A 19,755-nucleotide genomic window follows, 5' to 3' on the forward strand; every position below is an offset into this window, starting at 1 on the left:
GCGCACTCACACATCCGATTCCTTCTGTGAATGAGTAATATGGTAATATTACAGCCACCTTCAACCCTTTGCTAAAGCTTTCTTTGCTTTCTATAACACCCAAAGGAGTTTACCAATAAACCTCTTCTCCCACTTCCTGTGTTTTTTTTTCACTTTTGCACTTCCTATTTGGTCTTTCTGGGAATGCTGCTCGGGCGCTTTCCTTTAGTAGGTGAGTGCATGTGCCTCCCTTTCAAAATCGACTTCTGAGATAAGGAGTTGTCCTTCCCTTTTCTTTTTCATTGTTGAGAGAGTTATTATACTTCATTACTGCAGTGAAGGTGGGCCTGCATGATTACTGACAATGCATTGGCCCATTTTTCACTTTATTTATGCAGTGCAGTTGGTAAGTTTACCAACAATCACTGGACCCATTTTTTACTTGTCTATGTGGTGCAGTGTAGTGTGGTTTGGTACTTGCTGGGCCTGCATGTTTGATTGCCCCTACTCTACTCGGTGGTGAGTGGGTAGCACTAGCGGCCACATGCATCATTGTTGCCGTTTGCGATTCCTAAACTGCGAAAATTAAGGATTCGCAATTTAGAAATCGCAAACAGCAATGCATGAAAAATTCACATTTTTAATTGCGATTCGGTATTTTTCCTTAATTGTGATTCACAATTTGCGAATCGCAATTAAGGAAACCCTTCCCGTTGATTCCTATGGGCCAAAAGGCCCATAGGAATGAATGGGAAGGCATTCACATTTTGCGAATTTCATTTTGCGAATCGCAAAATGTGAATGCAATTTCAAGGGTGCAGGGGGGGGTCCAAAGAACCCCTCCCTACACCCCTGGAATTTAACTTTAAGTGCAATTTACACACACACATGACCCAAGGACATGTGTGTGTGTAAATTAAAACTTTCAAATATGCAACTAGTGCATATTTGAAAGTTTTCGGTAAATTAGCATGAAGTTCAACTTCATGCTAATTTACCCCTTCCAAATTGCGAATTCGCAATTTAAAAATAATCATGCATTGCATTTAAGAAATCTGAAATTGCGATTTCTTAAATGCAATCGCAATTTTAGAAATTGCAACATGGTTGCGATTCCTAAAATTGCGAAATACATGATGCATTCCAAATGAGTCCATTGCATTCGCAAACGGCCGAAAATTACGATTCACACCGTTTGCGAATGCAATTGACTTTGATGCATGTGGGCATAGGATCGGTGCTACGGGCATTAGACAGATGGCGGTACCGGGGACCACCTTCTGCCAGTGTTGCTAATTGGGACCGCTTAGGGCAGCTCCTTTGTTCCTGCAACGGTCAGGAGACCAACCTCCCTTACCTGTGACCTGACATGCTCTTTCTGTATCTGACTCCTGATACTTTCAGGAGGTGTAATAGCTTTGAATCTAGCAGTTTTAATACGCTTTCTTGGATTGGTTGCTTGCCTGAAAAAAGAGATAGAGTAAGGAAGCAGTAGTGAGGATGAACAATGACTCTAAAGGAAATAAGTATTGGTTAAAGTTCAACCACAATGTGTTTTTAATTTATCCAACTCACAATGTTACTACTATTATTTTTGTATTGCTTTTAATTAAAAACAAATTGCCAGGCACTTTTCCTGGATGGATTATAGGGAAATGCACCTATTTTGTAGAGGAGAATAATACTGACAGTGATCCTTATGGGTTCTCCCAACCTTTAGGTCGCATTATTCGAAGCAGGACCAATTGGCCTGCATCACAGACCAACCAAGTTAAGGTTGTATACAAGCTCTATATTTCACTGTGTAGTACTAGTCACCATGGTCCTGAAGAATTGCTAGTTTAGCATGAAACATGTTGACCACACCAGAGGGTTGTAGATAGTTCTGCCTGAAACTACCAAAGCGCTCTATCTCCCCTCCCACCATTTTAACCAAGGGAGTCAGCCACGTTAATAAAAATCCTTGTGGACTGACCAATCTTTTTTAATCACCACCACCTTCTCACGACTACACTTTTTTGCCCTCTCACACGCATGCACCATATGGCAGGAACAAAAGATCTCCGCTAAAGAGCCCCTTCGCGGGTGCTCGTCGGACATTGCAGCGCCAGTCTGACGAGGAGCAGGACCCATATGATGAAGCATGACACCTAGCTTGCTGGGTGTGTGAGGGTTCTAGTTCCCAAGAGGGGATTCCCCCTTTTTCCTCCCCTCTTGGCTTTCCTTATACACTTTCACACTCTTCCTTCTCAGCCTTTCCTGGGGAACTTTGTGCTTTACTTTGCTTAGCTTTTCCTGGATGCCCTCTGTTAGGCTCCTTGCACTATGTAAGGTGGGGTCTAGGAGTCCAGGTTTGTGCCTGTTGCTCATAAGTCTTTACAACCATGAGGAAACTTTGCATAAGACTCATCACGTTTCTCCACCATCTCTTGGTGATAAGTACCTACACAGAAAGGTTTCAAGAAGAACCAGAGCAAGGTCTCTGGTGCTTTCAGATGTGGACCTACAAAGAATAGTGGAGTCCTTGTTTGAAGCTTCACACCATCAGAAGCTGGTGGCTTCTCCTGCTTCAAGTTCTTCCTCTTTATCTGGGAAGACCAGGTTTTCAATCTTCCCTCCTTCATCTGTCTCATCCTGAGAGACACTGGATTATGAAGAAGAGAAAGCAGTTTTTTCTGCAGGTTCCTCTACACCAAGCGGAAAAAATATTCAAAGGGAGGGTAGAAAGCCTATTATCACATATGTATCCACTAAACTATGGAGGAAGAACAACCTGGGACTAGCAGTGACTAGTTTAGGCAATTTCACAGACCGTTCCTACCCAGGGTCCCTATCATTCCAGCAGTCTTGAACCTTTTGAAAAGAGAGTTGACAATATCTGATTGAGTATCAATACTTAGTTTCATGGGTAGAATCTATTCTCAGAGGAGACACTGACCTTCCGAAGGCCCTAGACATTGACCCCCTCCTCACAAGTATTACTAAGAAGCCCTCCCTGCTTTCGGAGGATGTGTGTTTTCCTGATCCCATTGAGAAGAAGGTAGAGGGTGCTCTGAAGCAGTCGCAATCAGGCCTTAGTCTTGCTTGGGGTCAGACATCTATGCAGGCCACACCTCTCCTTCGGTAGTTAAAGTATTTCAAGCGCCTTACTCAAGTCTACAGCAGAGCAAAGATTTATTGCAGTTGTTGGGAAAGATAGAAGTGCAGGCAAGATATTTGTCAGATCAGATGTAGAATAATTTAAGGGTCTCAGCATTGTCTTCTGCCAGAGCAATAGCTGCTTTACTTCTTTTATATCTGAGTAGTTGGAAGGCTGATGCTGCCTAGAGGGGGTGTTTGCTAGGGATGCCCTATAGTGGAAATTGTTTGTTTGGGGAGGAGTTAGAAGAGGTGCTTAGTAATTCATTTAAATCCCAGAAGCATACACAACCTTTTTGGTCAAAGCTAAAATCTTCTGATAATAAGAAACAAAGATGTGAGGGTTATAGAAAGAAGAGAACCAATTTAAGTCAAAACACTCTAATGCCCCTTCGTCAAAACCAGGAGGTAGAGGAGGACAAACGTAAGGTCCCTGAAATTTGGAAATTCTGGTTGGTGGCAGACTTCTTCCTATTCAACAAACCTGGAGAAACTTCAGGCAGGTTGGTCCTTTGTATAATTTCACTGGGTTACTCCATCAAGGTGTGTCGCCCCGGTTTCCAGATCCCCATTTTATGAACACGCCATTGCCAGTGGATCCCGAGATGAGAGATTCTCTTTGGGAGAGCATTATCACCTTAATCGAGAAAAAATACAGTATTCCTGTTCTCCCTCAGGGGAACAGAACATGATGTTACTCTTATGTTTTCCTGGTAAGGAAACCCTCCGTACATTATCGAATAATTATCGATCTCTGTTTTCTCAATTCTGATAGTCCCATAGTGCGCTTCAAGATGGATACTCTACAGAAGGTGATTCATTGCTAAGAGTTCGAGATTCTCTAACCAAGATCTATCTCCAAGATGCATACCTGCATGTTCCGATCACCCCTTTCCACCTGCAGTATCCCTGACTTTCCATCAACAGTCAGTCTGGGTAGAGGTGACATCGCTCCTGACGCACAGCACAGGCCCGGGGCTACCCAACACGTGGGAGGCATGCGTTCTTGGGCTATACAAGAGAACTAAACAAAATAAAACACTAGCCCGGTTCTGGGACCTAGGCCTTATCACGGCCAAGCGCCTGCTCACCAAACACTGGAAAAGTAGAGAACCACCAACCCCCGCACACTGGTACACATCCTTTCTCAACTGGGCCAGAGCAGAGGGCACGGCACTGCGAAGTGAAGAGATAGCGGGTTTGAGGCAGTTCCCGATCGCACAAGTTTGGAATGATATCCTGGGGTCCCTGCGGGAGGAAGGCGAGGCCAGGGGGCTCACGCAGAGACAGCTGAGAAGGATAGGCGCCCCACGAGCGGCGACACCTTAGGCAGGACCACGCGCCGCGTTGGCCCCCCCCCCCTCAATGTAGGTAGCACTGACTCCCCCCGACGCTCAAGCCACGACCAACAATCAGCCGCACACACACGAGGACCCTCCACCACACAACAGCCCGAACACGGATCTTAGCAACTTTGCCCTGACCCAGCCCCCACGAGTAATCAATCAATCAATCAGTGACACTTATAAAGCGCGCTACATACCCGTAGGGTCTCAAGGCGCTGGGGGGGGGGGGGGCGCTACTGCTCGAACAGCCAGGTCTTCAGCTTCTTCCTGAAGGAGAGGTGGTCTTGGGTCAGGCGCAGGTCGGGAGGGAGGGAGTTCCAGGTCTTGGCGGCCAGGTAGGAGAAGGACCTTCCTCCTGTAGTCGCTCTTCGGATGCGGGGGACGGCGGCGAGGGCGTGGTTGGCTGATCGGAGGTGGCGTTTGGGAGCGTAGAAGTTGACTCGGCTGTTGAGGTAGCTCGGGCCTTGGTCGTGTAGGGCTTTGTGTGCGTGGGTGAGGAGGCGGAAGGTGATTCTTTTGTTGACGGGGAGCCAGTGAAGGTCTCTCAGATGTCCGGAGATGTGGCTGGTTCGTGGGATGTCGAGGATGAGTCTGGCTGAGGCGTTCTGGATCCGCTGGAGTCTCTTCTGGAGCTTGGCGGTGGTACCGGCGTAGAGGGCGTTGCCGTAGTCCAGTCGGCTGGTGACGAGGGCCTGGGTGACGGTCTTCCTGGTCTCGGTGGGGATCCACCAGAAGATCTTCCGTAGCATGCGTAGGATGTTGAAGCACGCCGAGGAGATGTTGTTGACTTGCCTGGTCATGGAGAGGGAGGAGTCCAGGATGAAGCCCAGGTTGCATGCATGGTCTGTTGGTTTGGGTGCGGTGCCCAGGGCGGGAGGCCACCAGGAGTCGTCCCAGGCGGAGGGAGAGGAGCCCAGGATGAGGACCTCCGTCTTGTCCGAGTTCAGTTTCAGGCGGCTGGTCGTCATCCATTCGGCTACCTCTTTCATCCCTTCGTGCAGGTTGGCTCTGGCGGCGGCGGGGTCGTTGGTCAGGGAGAGGATCAGCTGGGTGTCGTCGGCGTAGGAGATTATGCTGAGGTTGTGTTTGCGTACGATGGCCGCGAGGGGGCTCATGTAGACGTTGAAGAGGGTGGGGCTCAGAGATGATCCTTGGGGGACGCCGCAGATGACTTCGGAGGCCTCTGACTTGTACGGTGGTAGGCGGACTCTCTGTGTTCTTCCGTCGAGGAAGGAGATGATCCATTCCAGCGCCTTGTCCTGGATTCCGATGTTGCTGAGGCGCCGTACTAGGGTGCGGTGGCAGACCGTGTCGAATGCCGCGGAGAGGTCTAGGAGGATGAGGGCCGCTGTTTCTCCATTGTCCATCAGGGCTCGGATGTCATCGGTGGCGGCGATGAGGGCGGTCTCGGTGCTGTGGTTGGCTCGGAAGCCGGACTGTGAGGGGTCGAGGGATCCGTTCGTCTCGAGGAAAGCGGCCATCTGCTTGTTGACGGTCTTCTCGATGACTTTGGCTGGAAACGGGAGGAGCGAGATGGGGCGGTAATTCTTGAGGTCGGTGGGGTCCGCTGTTGGTTTCTTGAGTAGAGCGCTGAGTTCGGCGTGTTTCCAGCTCTCAGGGAAGATGGTGGTGTCGAAGGATGTGTTGATGATGTCTCGCAGGTGGGGTGCGATGACAGCGTCGGCCTTGTTGAAGACGTGGTGAGGGCAGGGGTCGGTCGGTGATCCGGAGTGGATGGAGTTCATCGTGCGGATGGTGTCTTCGGTGCTGATCGGGGCCCAGGCGTGGAGGGTGGTGGTGGGGGGTGGTTGCTCGGTCATGGTGTGCGTTGGTTGGTTGTTGAAGCTGTTGTGTATGTCCGCGATCTTGTTGTGGAAGTATGAAGCGAGGGAGTTGCAGAGGTCTTGCGATGGGGTGATGTCGTTGTTTCCTGCGCTGGGGTTGGAAAGCTCTTTCACGATGTTGAAGAGTTCCTTGCAGTTGTGTGCGTTGTTGTCCAACCGGTCCTTGAATGCTGTTTTCTTGGCGGCGCGGATCAGCTGGTGGTGTTTCCGGGTGGCAAGTTTGAAGGAGGTCCTGTTGTCCGGTGTCGGTTCCCTTCTCCAGACTTTCTCGAGGGCTCAGCAGTTCTTCTTGGAGCTCTTGAGTTCGTCGGTGAACCATGGGGCTTTCTTGCTGCCGGGTCTGCTAGGCGGGGTCCTCAGTGGGGCGAGTTCGTCCGCGCAGTTGCTGATCCACTTCGTGAGGTTGTCGGCGGCCTGGCTGGGGTTCGCTGAGCTGGCAGGAGGGTGCTGGCTCAGGGAGGTGGCGAGCTGGTCTGCTGTGATCTTGTTCCAGCTTCTGCGGGCGGCCTGTTGCCGGTGTTGGTGGGTCGTCGTTTTCTTGAAGGTGAAGTGGACGCAGCTGTGGTCCGTCCATTGAAGCTCTGTGGCGTGGCTGAAGTCGATGTCTGTGCTGGAAGAGAAGACTGCGTCGAGTGTGTGTCCAGCGAGGTGGGTGGGGGTGGACACCAGTTGCTTGAGTCCCAGGTTGGCGAGGTTGTCGAGCAGGGTGCTGGTGTTGCGGTCGTTGTTGTTCTCCAGATGGAAGTTGAGGTCTCCCAGGAGGATGTAGTCAGCGGAGGGGAGGGCATGCGGGCTGACGAAGTCGGCGATGTCCTCGCTGAATTGCGTGCGTGGTCCAGGGGGTCGGTAGATCAGGGTGCCTCTGAGGGTGGTGTTCGGGTTGGTGTGGATCTGGAAATGCAGGTGTTCGGCGGTGGTCAGGGTGTTGTCGGTGCTGGTCGTGAGACGGATGGTGCTCCTGTGGATGATGGCGATGCCTCCTCCCATCTGGTTGGCGTTTCGGTCCCTCCGGACGATCTTGTAGCCCTCTGGGATGGCGATGGCGATGTCGGGTGCTGAAGAGGCGTTCATCCAGGTCTCCGTGAGGAAGGCAACGTCTGGAGCTGTGGTGTCGAGGAGGTTCCAGAGTTCGATGGCGTGTCTGTGGACGGAGCGGGTGTTGTGCAGGATGCACTTGAGGTGGGTGCTGCTGGTGTTCAGCTTGGTGGGTGCTGGTGCGAGGCTGGTCCGGATGCAGGTGAACTTGCAGGCGTGGCAGCAGAAAGGTCCGTGGGTACGTCGTGGAGTGGCTTGATGGCATTCTGGGAGTCGGCCGGTGTTGAGAGCGGTGAGGGTGGCGGTGGAGTACGTCAGGCGGGTCGGTTGGGGTCCTCGAGGGCCAGGGGTCCTGGCACTGGGCGCGGTCCAGGCGCGGACGGTCGTAGACGGGCTTACCTTTGGCGCGCCTTCGGCGCACAATCGGCGTGACCGCTGCGCGTTCGCACGGTCGCCATTTAAGGCGAAGTGCGCGGGTGGGCGGAGCAGCTGGGAGGCGGGAGCGGGGAGGGTACAGAATAGAAAAAGGGGCGGGGAAAAGCGGCGGTGGCGGGAAGGGAGGGCGGAGGGCGGCGAGGTAGGCGGACAACAAGGAAGGAGAACCAAAACACGGGGAAAATAAAAATTAAACAGAACAGGCACAAATTCTCGACAAAACAAGGGCAAAATGAAAATTAAACAAAACGGGCACAAATTCTCGACAAAACAAGGGCAAAAACAACCGCAGCGGAGGCAGCCGGCAACCGGCAAACGAGGCAGCAGCGAGGCAGAGGGCAGGCAAGGGGCACACGCAGCAGCTGGTGGCCGTGCGGCGCGGGGGTGTCCCACAAGAGTACACTTTCCCCCCCCCTCCCCCCTCATGTCCGACCCCCCCCACGTAACCCCAAGTTAAAGATTTCGCACTCCTGTGCTTACCAGTTGCGTGAACACCCACCGCCACACAGCGGCGGTCAAGCGCCACTGACTGGACACTCGGCAAGGAACACGGGAATGGGTGCCACCCACCGAATATGCAACAGGGGCGACACTTGTGTCTGCCACGCACGCCGTACACTGAACCGACGAACGGGGGGATGCCACCGCCCACCGAACCTGTCCCACACCAGCTTCACAGCTACTCACACACGCGAGCTATAGACCCCACATTTCACTGATGCGCCGCTGGCGCATGTCTAACATGTTGATGGGACGTTGGTGCCGTGCGCACAGATGATATGTGGCACGGCACTGGCAACACAGACACACTGGGACATACTGATATGATCATCCCTGTTTTATGTTGAAAAGTTACTGGTTGAATTATAGAAAAATGTAAAATGAGACGTCAATTATGGAACAGAACGTGTGCGAAATGTGAAGCGTATACATAATCCGCCAGTGAAGAAGCACGCCAGACAAAGAATGAGATGATGCGTAATGCCTTCCCCTGTAACCCTATGCCTATACAATTCACGGATTTCTTGCAGCCGGCCCGCAGGGTTGTAGGCTCTGCTATATGTACTGCACTTTTTCTTTTACAATAATAAACGTCTTCAAAAAAAAAAAAACAGTCAGTCTGGGTAGAGTAAGGAAGAATAGGAGTAATAAAGATTAACGGTAAGTAATCCAGACATTCCTTCACCACATTGGGTCCTCCATTGAGCATCATGCAGGTGAATGCCACTGACTCTGTCCATTCCTTCATCACATTGGTACCGTGCGGGGTGCTGCCTACATACGTTGATTCCATGTCAGCGTTGGAATTCCATGTCAGCATTGGAATTCCATGTCAGCGTTGGATGAACATATGCTTCTCGCACTGACTTCCTCTGGAAAACTCAAACTGCAGCCTTTGTGCTCACACTGGTTTTAGTCAGGAGCATGTGGTGACAACATGCTGCAATGTCCTGGGCCCATATTATTTAGAAGGCGCACTGTTGAGGTTTGCATCTGTATGAAGGTGTGCCAGTCACAAAAATAAACAGTGTGCCAGATTACAATGAATGCTTTGCAGTGGTGGGGCAGTGCATTAATTGAAATACAAAGCGGATGCTTTAACCAGCTTCCCCTGGTGTGTGGATGAAACTGCCTCATGCTGACTGGATTACCCAGCTTGAACATTGATGTCACAAGATGACAGCATGCTTGCCTGGGCTGTGACTGTTGAGCTCTCGTTTTAGTATCCGTGGGATGACAGTAAAGGAAAATTGTCCCTTGTGTTGTATACAGCACATGTCGCAAAGTTGCAAAAGTTTAAGGCCGTTTTGAAGTAAATGACTGATTAGTTCCAGTTGACAATTCTTACCTTGGGCCGCTGATTCTGGAGCACGGGGCTTATGGCTTGATCCCCGGTGCCAGTGGCAACATGGCCCAGCGCCATGTGACTCTAAGCAATAGCTCGCTTAATATTCCTGAAGGCCCCCAGTGGGTTGAGACCCATTGGAGTGATTAGTTCGCTCTTTAAAAAATACCGGGTTATGTAACAACAGTGGGAAACTGTTTTGATTTCCCACAGTTGCATTTTTACAGTGAATAACTAGATTTAGATCTGGTATTAATCCTAGATGCTCCGATTGAGAGCCATACATAGTAAGTACATTTAGGGTTGATGATATCATAGCCATTGGTAATGAGAGTAATAATTAAGGTAGGTTTGTATCCAAGCAAATCATTTCTAGATGCATTTTTCTCACAGTTAAACTGATTACCCGTCTGTTGGTTGTGTGTCTTCCGGTTGGTTCCCTGCCTCTTGGTTCCGTCTGATGCTGGCAGCGCGGGGACACCTCTTTGCTGGGGCAGCTGCACGCTATATAAATTCAAATAACATTAACATTAACATTGCAAGCTTGCAGCCAAGGTGTCACCTGCATGTGTCAGGGTTCGCTGAACTAGAGAAGTTGCTACTACCTCTCATATGCTGAGTAGGGACCGTTTGCGCAAAATGTGTGAAGCAGCTACTTGGTCATCTGTGCATTCCTTTGTAAAGCTTCATTGCTTGGACATAGAGAGAAGGGGTACATCTCTTTTTGGAAGGACTGTTCTGCAGTGGTTCTTGTGTGCCTTGGTGCCTGTACTTGGCCCACCTTCTGTAGGTATGCTTTGGGAATTGTTTATTTAAGGCATCTGTAAGAACCTTGATCCATTAGTCTCTGGTGTTGTCCCCTCTGCCTGGAAACACGCAATGCTAATTCTAATCCAAAAAAAAGCTGGCATTGATCCTACCTGCCTAAGCAATTACCGACCAATCTCACTCCTACCCAAGCTCGCTAAGGTACTTGAGAAAGCGGTACAAGAGCAACTATCCAACTACCTAGAATTAAACTCTTTGTTCCATGATACCCAATCAGTATTCAGACCGGACTATAGTACTGAGTCGGCTCTGCTTGAGGTATCCGAATCGATTCGAGAATGCACGGATAGGGGAGAGGAGGCCATGCTGGTCCTCCTCGATCTATCCGCAGCATTTGACACCATCTCCCATGACAAACTACTTGCCTGCCTGCAAGAGGTAGGTGTCAGCGGATCTCCCCTCACGTGGGTAAAATCTTTTCTTACGAAAAGATTCCAACAGGTGATGCTGGGCCCCTTTCTTTCCTCCAAAAAAACATTGATTTGGGGCGTTCCGCAAGGTTCTGCCCTTAGTCCGCTCCTTTTCAATGTGTATCTGAAACCACTGGCAAAAGTGGTTGAATCCTGGGGCGTCAAAGTAACCTTTTACGCCAACGACACCCAACTGGTGTTCTCTTTCAAAGACCACTCCGAAAAATCATTCAACAAATTTCGCCATTGCATGCTGAATATCGCCTCCTGGATGTCTGCCAATAACCTAAAGCTTAATACAGATAAGACTGAAGTCCTATTTTTTAATCAGAAATCGCCCACACCTTCCAATCTCTGGTGGCCGACTGAACTCAACCCTCCCCCGGAACCAGTCCAAGCTGCCCGTAACCTAGGCTTCCAGTTTGACACTACCCTCTCCTGTAAGACTCAAATTAATAAAGTCACCTCATCTTGCTTCGGAAAGCTACGCATGATAAAAAAAAATCATCCCCAACCTGCCGCTAGACTCTCGTAAAACAGTAGTCCACGCCCTCATTACCACTCACCTGGACTTCGCAAACAGTCTGTATGCAGGTGCCCCTGCTTACCTCATTAACCAACTACAGAGAGTCCAGAACGCAGCGGCTAGGCTGTTTTGCAGTGTCCCCTACCGACATTCCATTTCACCCCATTTGATCAAGCTTCACTGGCTCCCAGTGAGACTGCGCATTCAATTTAAAGCCTTGACCCTGGCTTTTAGAGCTCTCAATGATCGAGGCCCTACCTACCTACGTCGCAGAATGAGGTTCTCACAAGCACCACGAAACCTCAGATCCAACCATCTCCGCCTCATGATCTGCCCCCGTTTCCGCCTGGCACGGACGGGAGGAAGGGCCTTTGCAGTGGCCACATCCAAACTATGGAACCAGCTGCCCATGGAGCTGAGATTTCTGACGTCAGAACCTCTATTCCGGAAAAAACTCAAGACCTGGCTTTTTTCCCTGATCTAATTCACCCTCTCCCTTCCACATCCCTCTGACCCTTTCGAGATAATGTCTTCAGCGCTGGGACACCTCCGTCGGAGGTAGCTGAGCGCTCTACAAACTACTAAATAAATAAATAAATAATAAATAAATAAATTAGACGGACAAGTTACTTTCCTTTGGTAAAGTTTTTTTGATGGAGGATCCAGCTCCCATAGATTCCTTACAGCCTCCGACCTCCCTTCTCTCAGAATGGCTGTGAATCTGTTAAATTCTTTTTATACTTTCCTCTGTTGCGTCCTTGCTGTCAATCAGTGCAGAAATCAGATTGTATGTGGCCACTAGCACTAGTGCACTTAAAATCATTTAGCATGACTGCATCATAGACATCAACACAGCTTTGATGACAGTGTCGCGTTGTGCCTCCTAAAGTTAGTTGGACCTCTGACCTCCTGGTCAGAATATTGCTCAGCTGTCCGGGCCTCCCCCTGACCCCTACCCAATGGCGGCTGCTGCGCGACAGGGTGAGCAAGACCTCTGACCTCCTGGTCAGGATATTGCTCTTCCCCTCATGCAGCTCCACCAACATGTGCCTGTCCCCAGCGCTGCTAGTTTGGTGTTCGAGGCTCCTGTGCCTCTTCCTGCTCATCTCCGCTCCTGTGCTCCTCTGCTTCGATTCTGCTGATTCTACTTTCCTTATTCTTGCCTTCTGAATCTGTATTTTTTTCTTTCCTTTTTATTGCCTCTTTGCCTTTTCCTTGTTCCTGGTTTTCTCACCTTTTCCCCCTCTTCTCTTTCCTGCTCCTTTTCTGTGTTTAGCTGCGGCTGCTCCTGCAGCTACTCCCGCGTGTTCCCACTCTCGCCTCCTACCTATTCTGCCCTCTTCCTCGGCCCCTACTTAATGGAGGCTGCTGTGCGGCCCAGCCCAGTGGGCGCGTCGCTGGCGCAAATGGCAGGCCCATCTGCACCGGGCCGCTCCAGGAACCCTGATCCCTCAGCCTGCCAGCACTACAGCTCCTTGGCCCTCTACGCACTCAACACCGGCCTGGACAACAACTGCAAGCGGTCTTCACCCATCCGTACCCACGGACCTTTCACCTGCCGCCACTGTCACCACTCCTTCTCCTTCACCGAGACCCAGGAGCCACTCCAACCCACCTGCCATAACTCTACCACACCCCAAACCCTGCAATGTATCCTCCTTAATGGCCGCTCCCTCCACAGACATGCCACAGAAATCTGAGACCTTCTCAAAAGCACCTCCCCAGATGTCCCCTACCTCACGGAAACCTGGACGAACACCGCCTCAGGACCCGACGTCGCGATTACCGATCCTGAAAGCTACAAGATCACCCAGGAGTACCGCCCCAACCTCCCCGGAGGAGGTATTGCCATCGCTCATAAATCCAACCTCCTACTAAGCACCCACACCGAAGGGGCCCACAGACCGGCTGGAACACCTCCACTTCAAGATACAGGCCAACCCGACCACCACTCTCTGAGGCACCCTCTTCTCTAGACCCCCGGACTCTGTGCACCCTTTTCCAACTCCATCACCTCCCCACAAACCATCACCTCCACTGACTACACCTTCCTGGGAGACCTCACCTTCCAACTTGACAACCTTCAAGATCCCTACTTCTCCTCCCTCATGGACAACCGCCTCAACATCGGACTCAAACAGATCATCCCAAAACCAACGCACTCAGCAGGACACACCCTCGACCCTATCTTCACAGCAGGAAACTCCATCACCTTCAGCCATACCTTCGAACACCCATGGACGGGACCCGCTCAAGAAAACTACCACCCACACACCAAGAGAGCAAACTGGTTCTCCCATGAATTCAGAGAATCGAGACGAACCTGCAGATGCCTCGAAAAGATATGGAGGAATTCCTAAACCACAGCAGACCTTGAGAACTTCAAAGCATTCACCGCCAACCACCACAAGCTCATCAGATACACAAGGAAGAAAGCACTCCAGGACAGACTCTCCGCCCACGCACACGATAGCAAGGAACTCTTCGGCATCATTAAAGAGTTCACCCAACCCAACAGTGAGACAACCGGCATCCCCTCCTCCCAGACCTCTGCGACAGACTCAGCGCCTTCTTCCATCACAAAATCAAGACCATCTATGACAACTTCGAAGACAGCAACCCATACCTGTAACCTACTCCCACCACGCCCTACACCACGCAGCCTACACTTGACAGCTGGACTGCATCCTGAAGACTACGAAGTCAACCCACTTCGGTGCCCCCACGGACCTCTGCCCCCACCACATCTACCAGCTAGCTTTGACGAATTATCAACCGCTCCTTCCAGACCGCCAACATCCTCGATTCCTCCCAATCAGGTTTCAGGAAAAGCAACAGCACCGAAACAGCCCTTGCTGCGACAGACAACATCCGCTACCTCCTAGACAGAGGAGAGGCTGTGGCCCTCATCCTCCTGGACCTCTCCGCAGCCTTCGACACAGTCTCTCACCGCACCCTAGTCAGCAGACTACACGACGCAGGAATCTTGAACAAAGGCCCTCAACTGAATCCGCTCATTCCTATACGGCAGAACGCAGTGGGTCAGACTCCCACCCTTCCTCTCAGATCCCACACCGACCACCTAGGGAGTTCCCCAAGAATCAGCCCCACCTTGTTCAACGTCTACATGGCCCTCTGGCACCCATCGTAAGATCCCACGGACTCAACATTGTATCCTACACAGATGACACTCTATCTCATCCTCTCCCCATCCAACAAACCCAACATCTCCAAACACAACTTTCAAAAGGAATGGAAGCTGTCACCAGATGGATGAAGAACAGCTGCATCCAACTCAACACATGCAAAACCAAGTACTCATCATGGGCCCTCACCCCGACACCTGGACCAACACCTGGTGGTCCCCTGCCCTCGGGAACTCACCTTTGCCCACTGACCACAAATGCAACCTCGGAATCTTCCTGGACTCCAAACTCAAAATGGACTGCTAAATCAATGCCGTCTCCTCCTCCTGGTTCCACACCCTCTGTCTCCTACGCAAGACCTTCAACTAGAGTCCCCCCCAAGCACAGGAAAACCGTCCCCACGCTCTCATCAGCAGCAGATTAAATGACGGCAACGCACTCTATGCCAGGATCAACAAGAACCTCACCTGCAAACTCCAGAACATCCAGAATGCCTCCGCCAGACTAGTCCTCAACCTACCTCGCCACTGCCACATCACCCAACACCTGCGGACCCTACATTGGATCCTCATCGAGGAGAGAATCACTTTCAAGCTTCTCACCACGTCCACAAAGCCCTCCACAACAGTAAGCCGGCTTATCTGAACCCCCGCCTCTCGTTCCACGCACTCCAAAGATCCCTCCACTCAGCCCAGCTCCCCCTTGCTACAGTGCAGTGCATCAAGAAGACCAGAACAGGAGGTCGTACCTTCTCCTTCCTAGTGGCCAAGGCATGGACCACCTCCGACAGACACCAACACTCTCCAAGTTCATGAAAGACCTCAAGACCTGGCTTGTGGACGAATCACAGTGAACGTCCGGGAGCTGCTCCCCCCACCCAGCGCCTTGAGACCCGTTGGATGAGTAGTTGCATTTTACCAACCCCTGATTGATTGATTGGATGCAACGGACTGAAAAACTTCCAGATTGAGGGCCTCTGGGGCGGCATGAAAAATGCACCTTACTGCGCCATATTTACAAAGTGACGCATTTAGGCATATGCGTCACTTTGTAAACCCCTGTTCTACATTATACCTGTGACAGGCATAAAGTGTGCAGGGTGGACGTTCCGATGCATAAAAGCATCCTAGAAGTGACGCAGTAAAATCTATAAGATTTCACGGTGCCACTTCTACAGCGTCACTGCGTCAAATACTTACCCCTGATTGAAGCAGGCGTAAGGGGCGACACAGGCCTTTTCACGTGGGGCTTGCCCCATGTGAAACGACACATTGCTGGAGTTGCGTCTGTTTCCAGACTCACTCCAGAAATGCACCATTTTTGCGCCGACAGATATGTCAGGATTCCTGACATATCTGTATATCCTTGTGCCATGGAACGCCGTACAGAAATAGGTCGCATCCATGGTGTAGCAAGGATGGTGCACTGAAAAGTGTTGCATCGCTGTTTCACCCCAGCAATGCAACACTGTATATAAAGAAACCCCTCAGTGTGAGCATAAAAGAAAGGTTGACGTAAAAAAATCTACAGAAGATAGAGCGCACGTCGAACAAACGTTACAGAAGGTAAGTAACTAAATAAATAAACCAAATGACAAATCATAAGCAACTTTATAAGACAAGGAAAGGATTTCTGTCCAATGTTTAATGCCCAGGGTCGGAGCTTCTCCAATAAGTACCTGTATCCAGTGCATGTATGAGGGTTAGCTTCTATTACACCCCAGTGGGGACTTCAGCTCATATGTCCTAGGTAACTATATCCAGTGCGTTCCTGGGTACAGTTTGCACTTTTGTAGTTACCTTGCTTTACTGCATGTAACATTTATGACTGACACACTGTTTTCCAATAATTTTCTATGTAGAAATGGAAGGAGAATGTTTTGCATGCAAATATCTTGAAACCTACCCTAAAGCGTGATAGATGGAATTGGATGCACCGCCACCTCGATTTTGACCTTTACAAGAAGGCGTCAGGTTTCTTTGATATACCACACCCAATAACAACTCATGTGCCTGGTAAGAAATCTTTCATGTGTAGGTGAAGATCACCAAGGTTTTATGTTTCTCTGTTTAGCTCATAAAGTATATATTCAAAATGTAAAAATACAGTTCTTACACACAATAAGATTAAATAAATCCCCAATAAAACACAATGGAAACAGAGGGCGCATCAGCAACAATTTAAATAAGTGAAGTTTAACTCCCCAAATACAATTACGTCATAACTGCCCTAGCTGCTGGGACCTTTTTTTTTAATAACCACTAATTCTACAACGTAAAATAAAGTCCCCGGGGTATAGAAACAACGCATTTTGGGGATGGTGTATATTGTGGTAGATATGACATTGACCACATTTAAGGGTTGGCAGATGGTACTCCGTCCGCAATGGTGCAGAGGACAATAGGCCTCCCACTCTAAAGAATATTCGGCCACCAGATTTAGCAGGAGCGGCCTGTGCAGGTAAGTGCGGTGAGGTCGTTTTTTGGGGGGGGGGGGATTCTACAGACGACCACAAGGGAAAATTAAATAAATAAAAGACTTTCTCTCATGGTCATCTGTCGAAACCCCCTACCCGGCCCACCACCCCACTGCTCTTACCTGCATGGACCGCGGCTTAAATTTATTGATCATGGCAGGTCCGGCAGGTATCGCTCTACCTTGATAGGAACTACCTTCATAGCAGTATTGACGGCCTTCCACCAGACCTGTAATTTGTTTGTCTCTGAATTTTGTTACTGAAAAACAGAAAAAAATAATAGCCCTCACTCCCTGGGCCTTTTACTCCTAGTTTGCAACTCCACGAACTTTGCCCACTCCTAGTTTTCTTAATCTTCGAGAACGCACAAAAACTGGTTCTTAGAATGCTATATTTTTCTTCTAATCTTTATTTTCCGTTTGGTGTTTTAATTTCTTTAGGGGAAACTTTTGGAGATGAAAAAGTACAAGACAAACTGGAGCTCTCGAAATGTAAAGACAATGCTGGAGCCGATGACACCAAGATGAAAATGTACCGGTGCTCCACTGAAGCTGAACTAGTTGAAAAGGGACTTAAGGCCAGTGACCAGTTGAGTAAATTATCAGGACTGCTAAAAGACAAACCAGAAAAACTCTCTCTGCGTCTACCTGACATGATCCTAAAGGTACAACAGAAACAAAAACTATTTTTAATATTTTTAACCCAAGTACTGCTATTTGGAAGCAGCAGTGAGTGAGATTTAGATAGAAGCAAGTACTTAGTACAGCCTAAGTGCAGAACAAAAAAGCTAAAGAAAAGGCAGAAAAGGCTACAAAGAGAGGAAATATGGGAGTTTAAGTAGCTCCTATAAAAGCTTAAAATAAGGGAAGGCTTTGAAAATGCGTTGGATGCGATGCTATGGATTTATATACAATACACTGAGATGAGTAAGCCGAAGGGATGCAGAAGCAAAGAGAGCAAGAACAGTGTGACTTCTATAATAGTAGATAATTCGAGATTATATTGGAGCAAGATGCAGTTTTAGGAATCAATTAGAAGGTATTGAAGAGAATTAAAATGCAGAGTAGAAAGAGAAATTGGGAATAGAAAAAAGAGAACAACAGTGAACAAAGGAAGATGAAAACAGGAATAAAACAGAAGGAGAGTGCATAATGAGTGAAAGAGAAACATTATGAATATGGATTTTATGGTCCCTTGTACGTAGCTAAAAGATTGAGGATGGCTTACTTGCCTTCATCCAGGTCACCGAAAAACTGTTTTCTCCGGTGTTCCCGAGTAGTTTCTGTCCACTTCATCAATCCGAAACTTCACTGCTTACCATGAAGAATGTGATTTTGCTCTAAATGTTCTTGTTATTGCCTATCTTTATAATATTTCCTGGCATTTCCTAAGTTTTATATTGGCTAGTGGAGTCAATGTCGTGTTTTATATATGAGGGTCACATCTTCATTGTTGAAAGGGCTTGGGACAAATCTGTAAGAGGGATGCCTTGATGAGATTTGTTACGTCAGCGGCTAGATTTGGTAAAAAATGACCTTATACAAGACAACATGCAATATGGGCTCTATTTGAGTCATGATAAATTCACAGGTTTTTATTATTTGATTATAATATTAACAAACGATCATCAAGTATTTGCACACAGTGAATTCACAGAATCTTGTGATGTTCGTGGCCAGATGTACAAAATCCCGTATTTGCAATTTTCTCATCGCAAATTTTAAGCATTTGTTATTAGGAAATCACAAACTGCAATGTACAACAGTGTTTTAGACACTGTTAGCGATTCGCAGTGGATCGCAAATGGACCTGCCCCAACAATATTCATGAGGCAGGTTGCAATTTGCGACCTTCTGTGAATGGCTCCAATCACAGGGATGGTGGGCTGCTTGGGTCAGCAGACCACCATATCTGTGATTGCTTTTTAATTAAAGCAATATTTGTTTTTATAATGCAGCCCTTGAAGTTGATGGTAACTGTTAATTTCTTCGACGGCATTCATAGTCGCAAAACATTCATGCATACCAGTGCTATTCTGTATTAGGAAGGGACAGACAAATTAGAGTCGCATTTTGCCTTCTGTACATGGCAAAATGCATTTTTCCTTTCGCAAAAAGCCAGATGGGTCATTTGCAACCAGTAAAAATGTTTCGTACATCTGGCCCTCCATGCGAAAAAAATAGAGATTATCACAGGGCTGTTGGCTTTTTTATGGTATTGTTTAACTATGTGGTCTGGAGAGTACTTTGAAAATGTTAAACATGTTTAAGATTTCTGGGGTATTTTTGCTACATTTGTGTACGTGTGTTTGAGTGGTGCAATGTGAAGCAAATCATTATGTTCATTTACTTACCATTAAAAGCAGCATGGGTGCAGCACATTGCACAGCATCGCATGAATACCTGCACAAACCTGAGTAAATCTGGGCCTTTCTATATTTCATTTGTTTGTGTGTTTTGTTCAATTTGTTGGGTTTAGCACCTAAGGGTCACAGGTATGTAGGTTTTATTTTGTGAGTTCCTAATAGCGAATTTTGCGATTCGCAATTCGGAAATCGCAAGCCCCTATGTACAAATGTGTCCTTTACACATTTAGCGATTCCTAATAGGCTCACAATTGAACTACGTTGTCATTATTCATGAGGTAGGTGGCAATTTACTACCAATTGGCAATCGCTAAAAACCCACGGATGGTGGTCAGCTAGGGACAGCAGACTACCATGTCTGTTTTTGCTTTTTTTTGTAAA

General features: G+C 48.7%; 1 protein-coding gene across 2 annotated transcripts in view; it reads left to right on the forward strand.

The window, feature by feature from the left end:
* CFAP92 (cilia and flagella associated protein 92 (putative)) overlaps positions 1-19,755 on the forward strand; it is a 219,372-nt gene that overhangs the window by 167,043 nt on the left and 32,574 nt on the right. For both annotated transcript variants that reach the window (XM_086938984.1, XM_086938985.1), the window contains exons 15-16: positions 16,395-16,548; positions 17,450-17,673. In XM_086938984.1, coding sequence (XP_086795110.1) covers positions 16,395-16,548; positions 17,450-17,673 — 378 coding nt within the window. The remainder of the gene's footprint in view (positions 1-16,394; positions 16,549-17,449; positions 17,674-19,755) is intronic.

This window comes from Lissotriton vulgaris, chromosome 9 (genome assembly GCF_964263255.1).
Source record: "Lissotriton vulgaris chromosome 9, aLisVul1.2, whole genome shotgun sequence".
NCBI classification, from domain to species: domain Eukaryota; kingdom Metazoa; phylum Chordata; class Amphibia; order Caudata; family Salamandridae; genus Lissotriton; species Lissotriton vulgaris.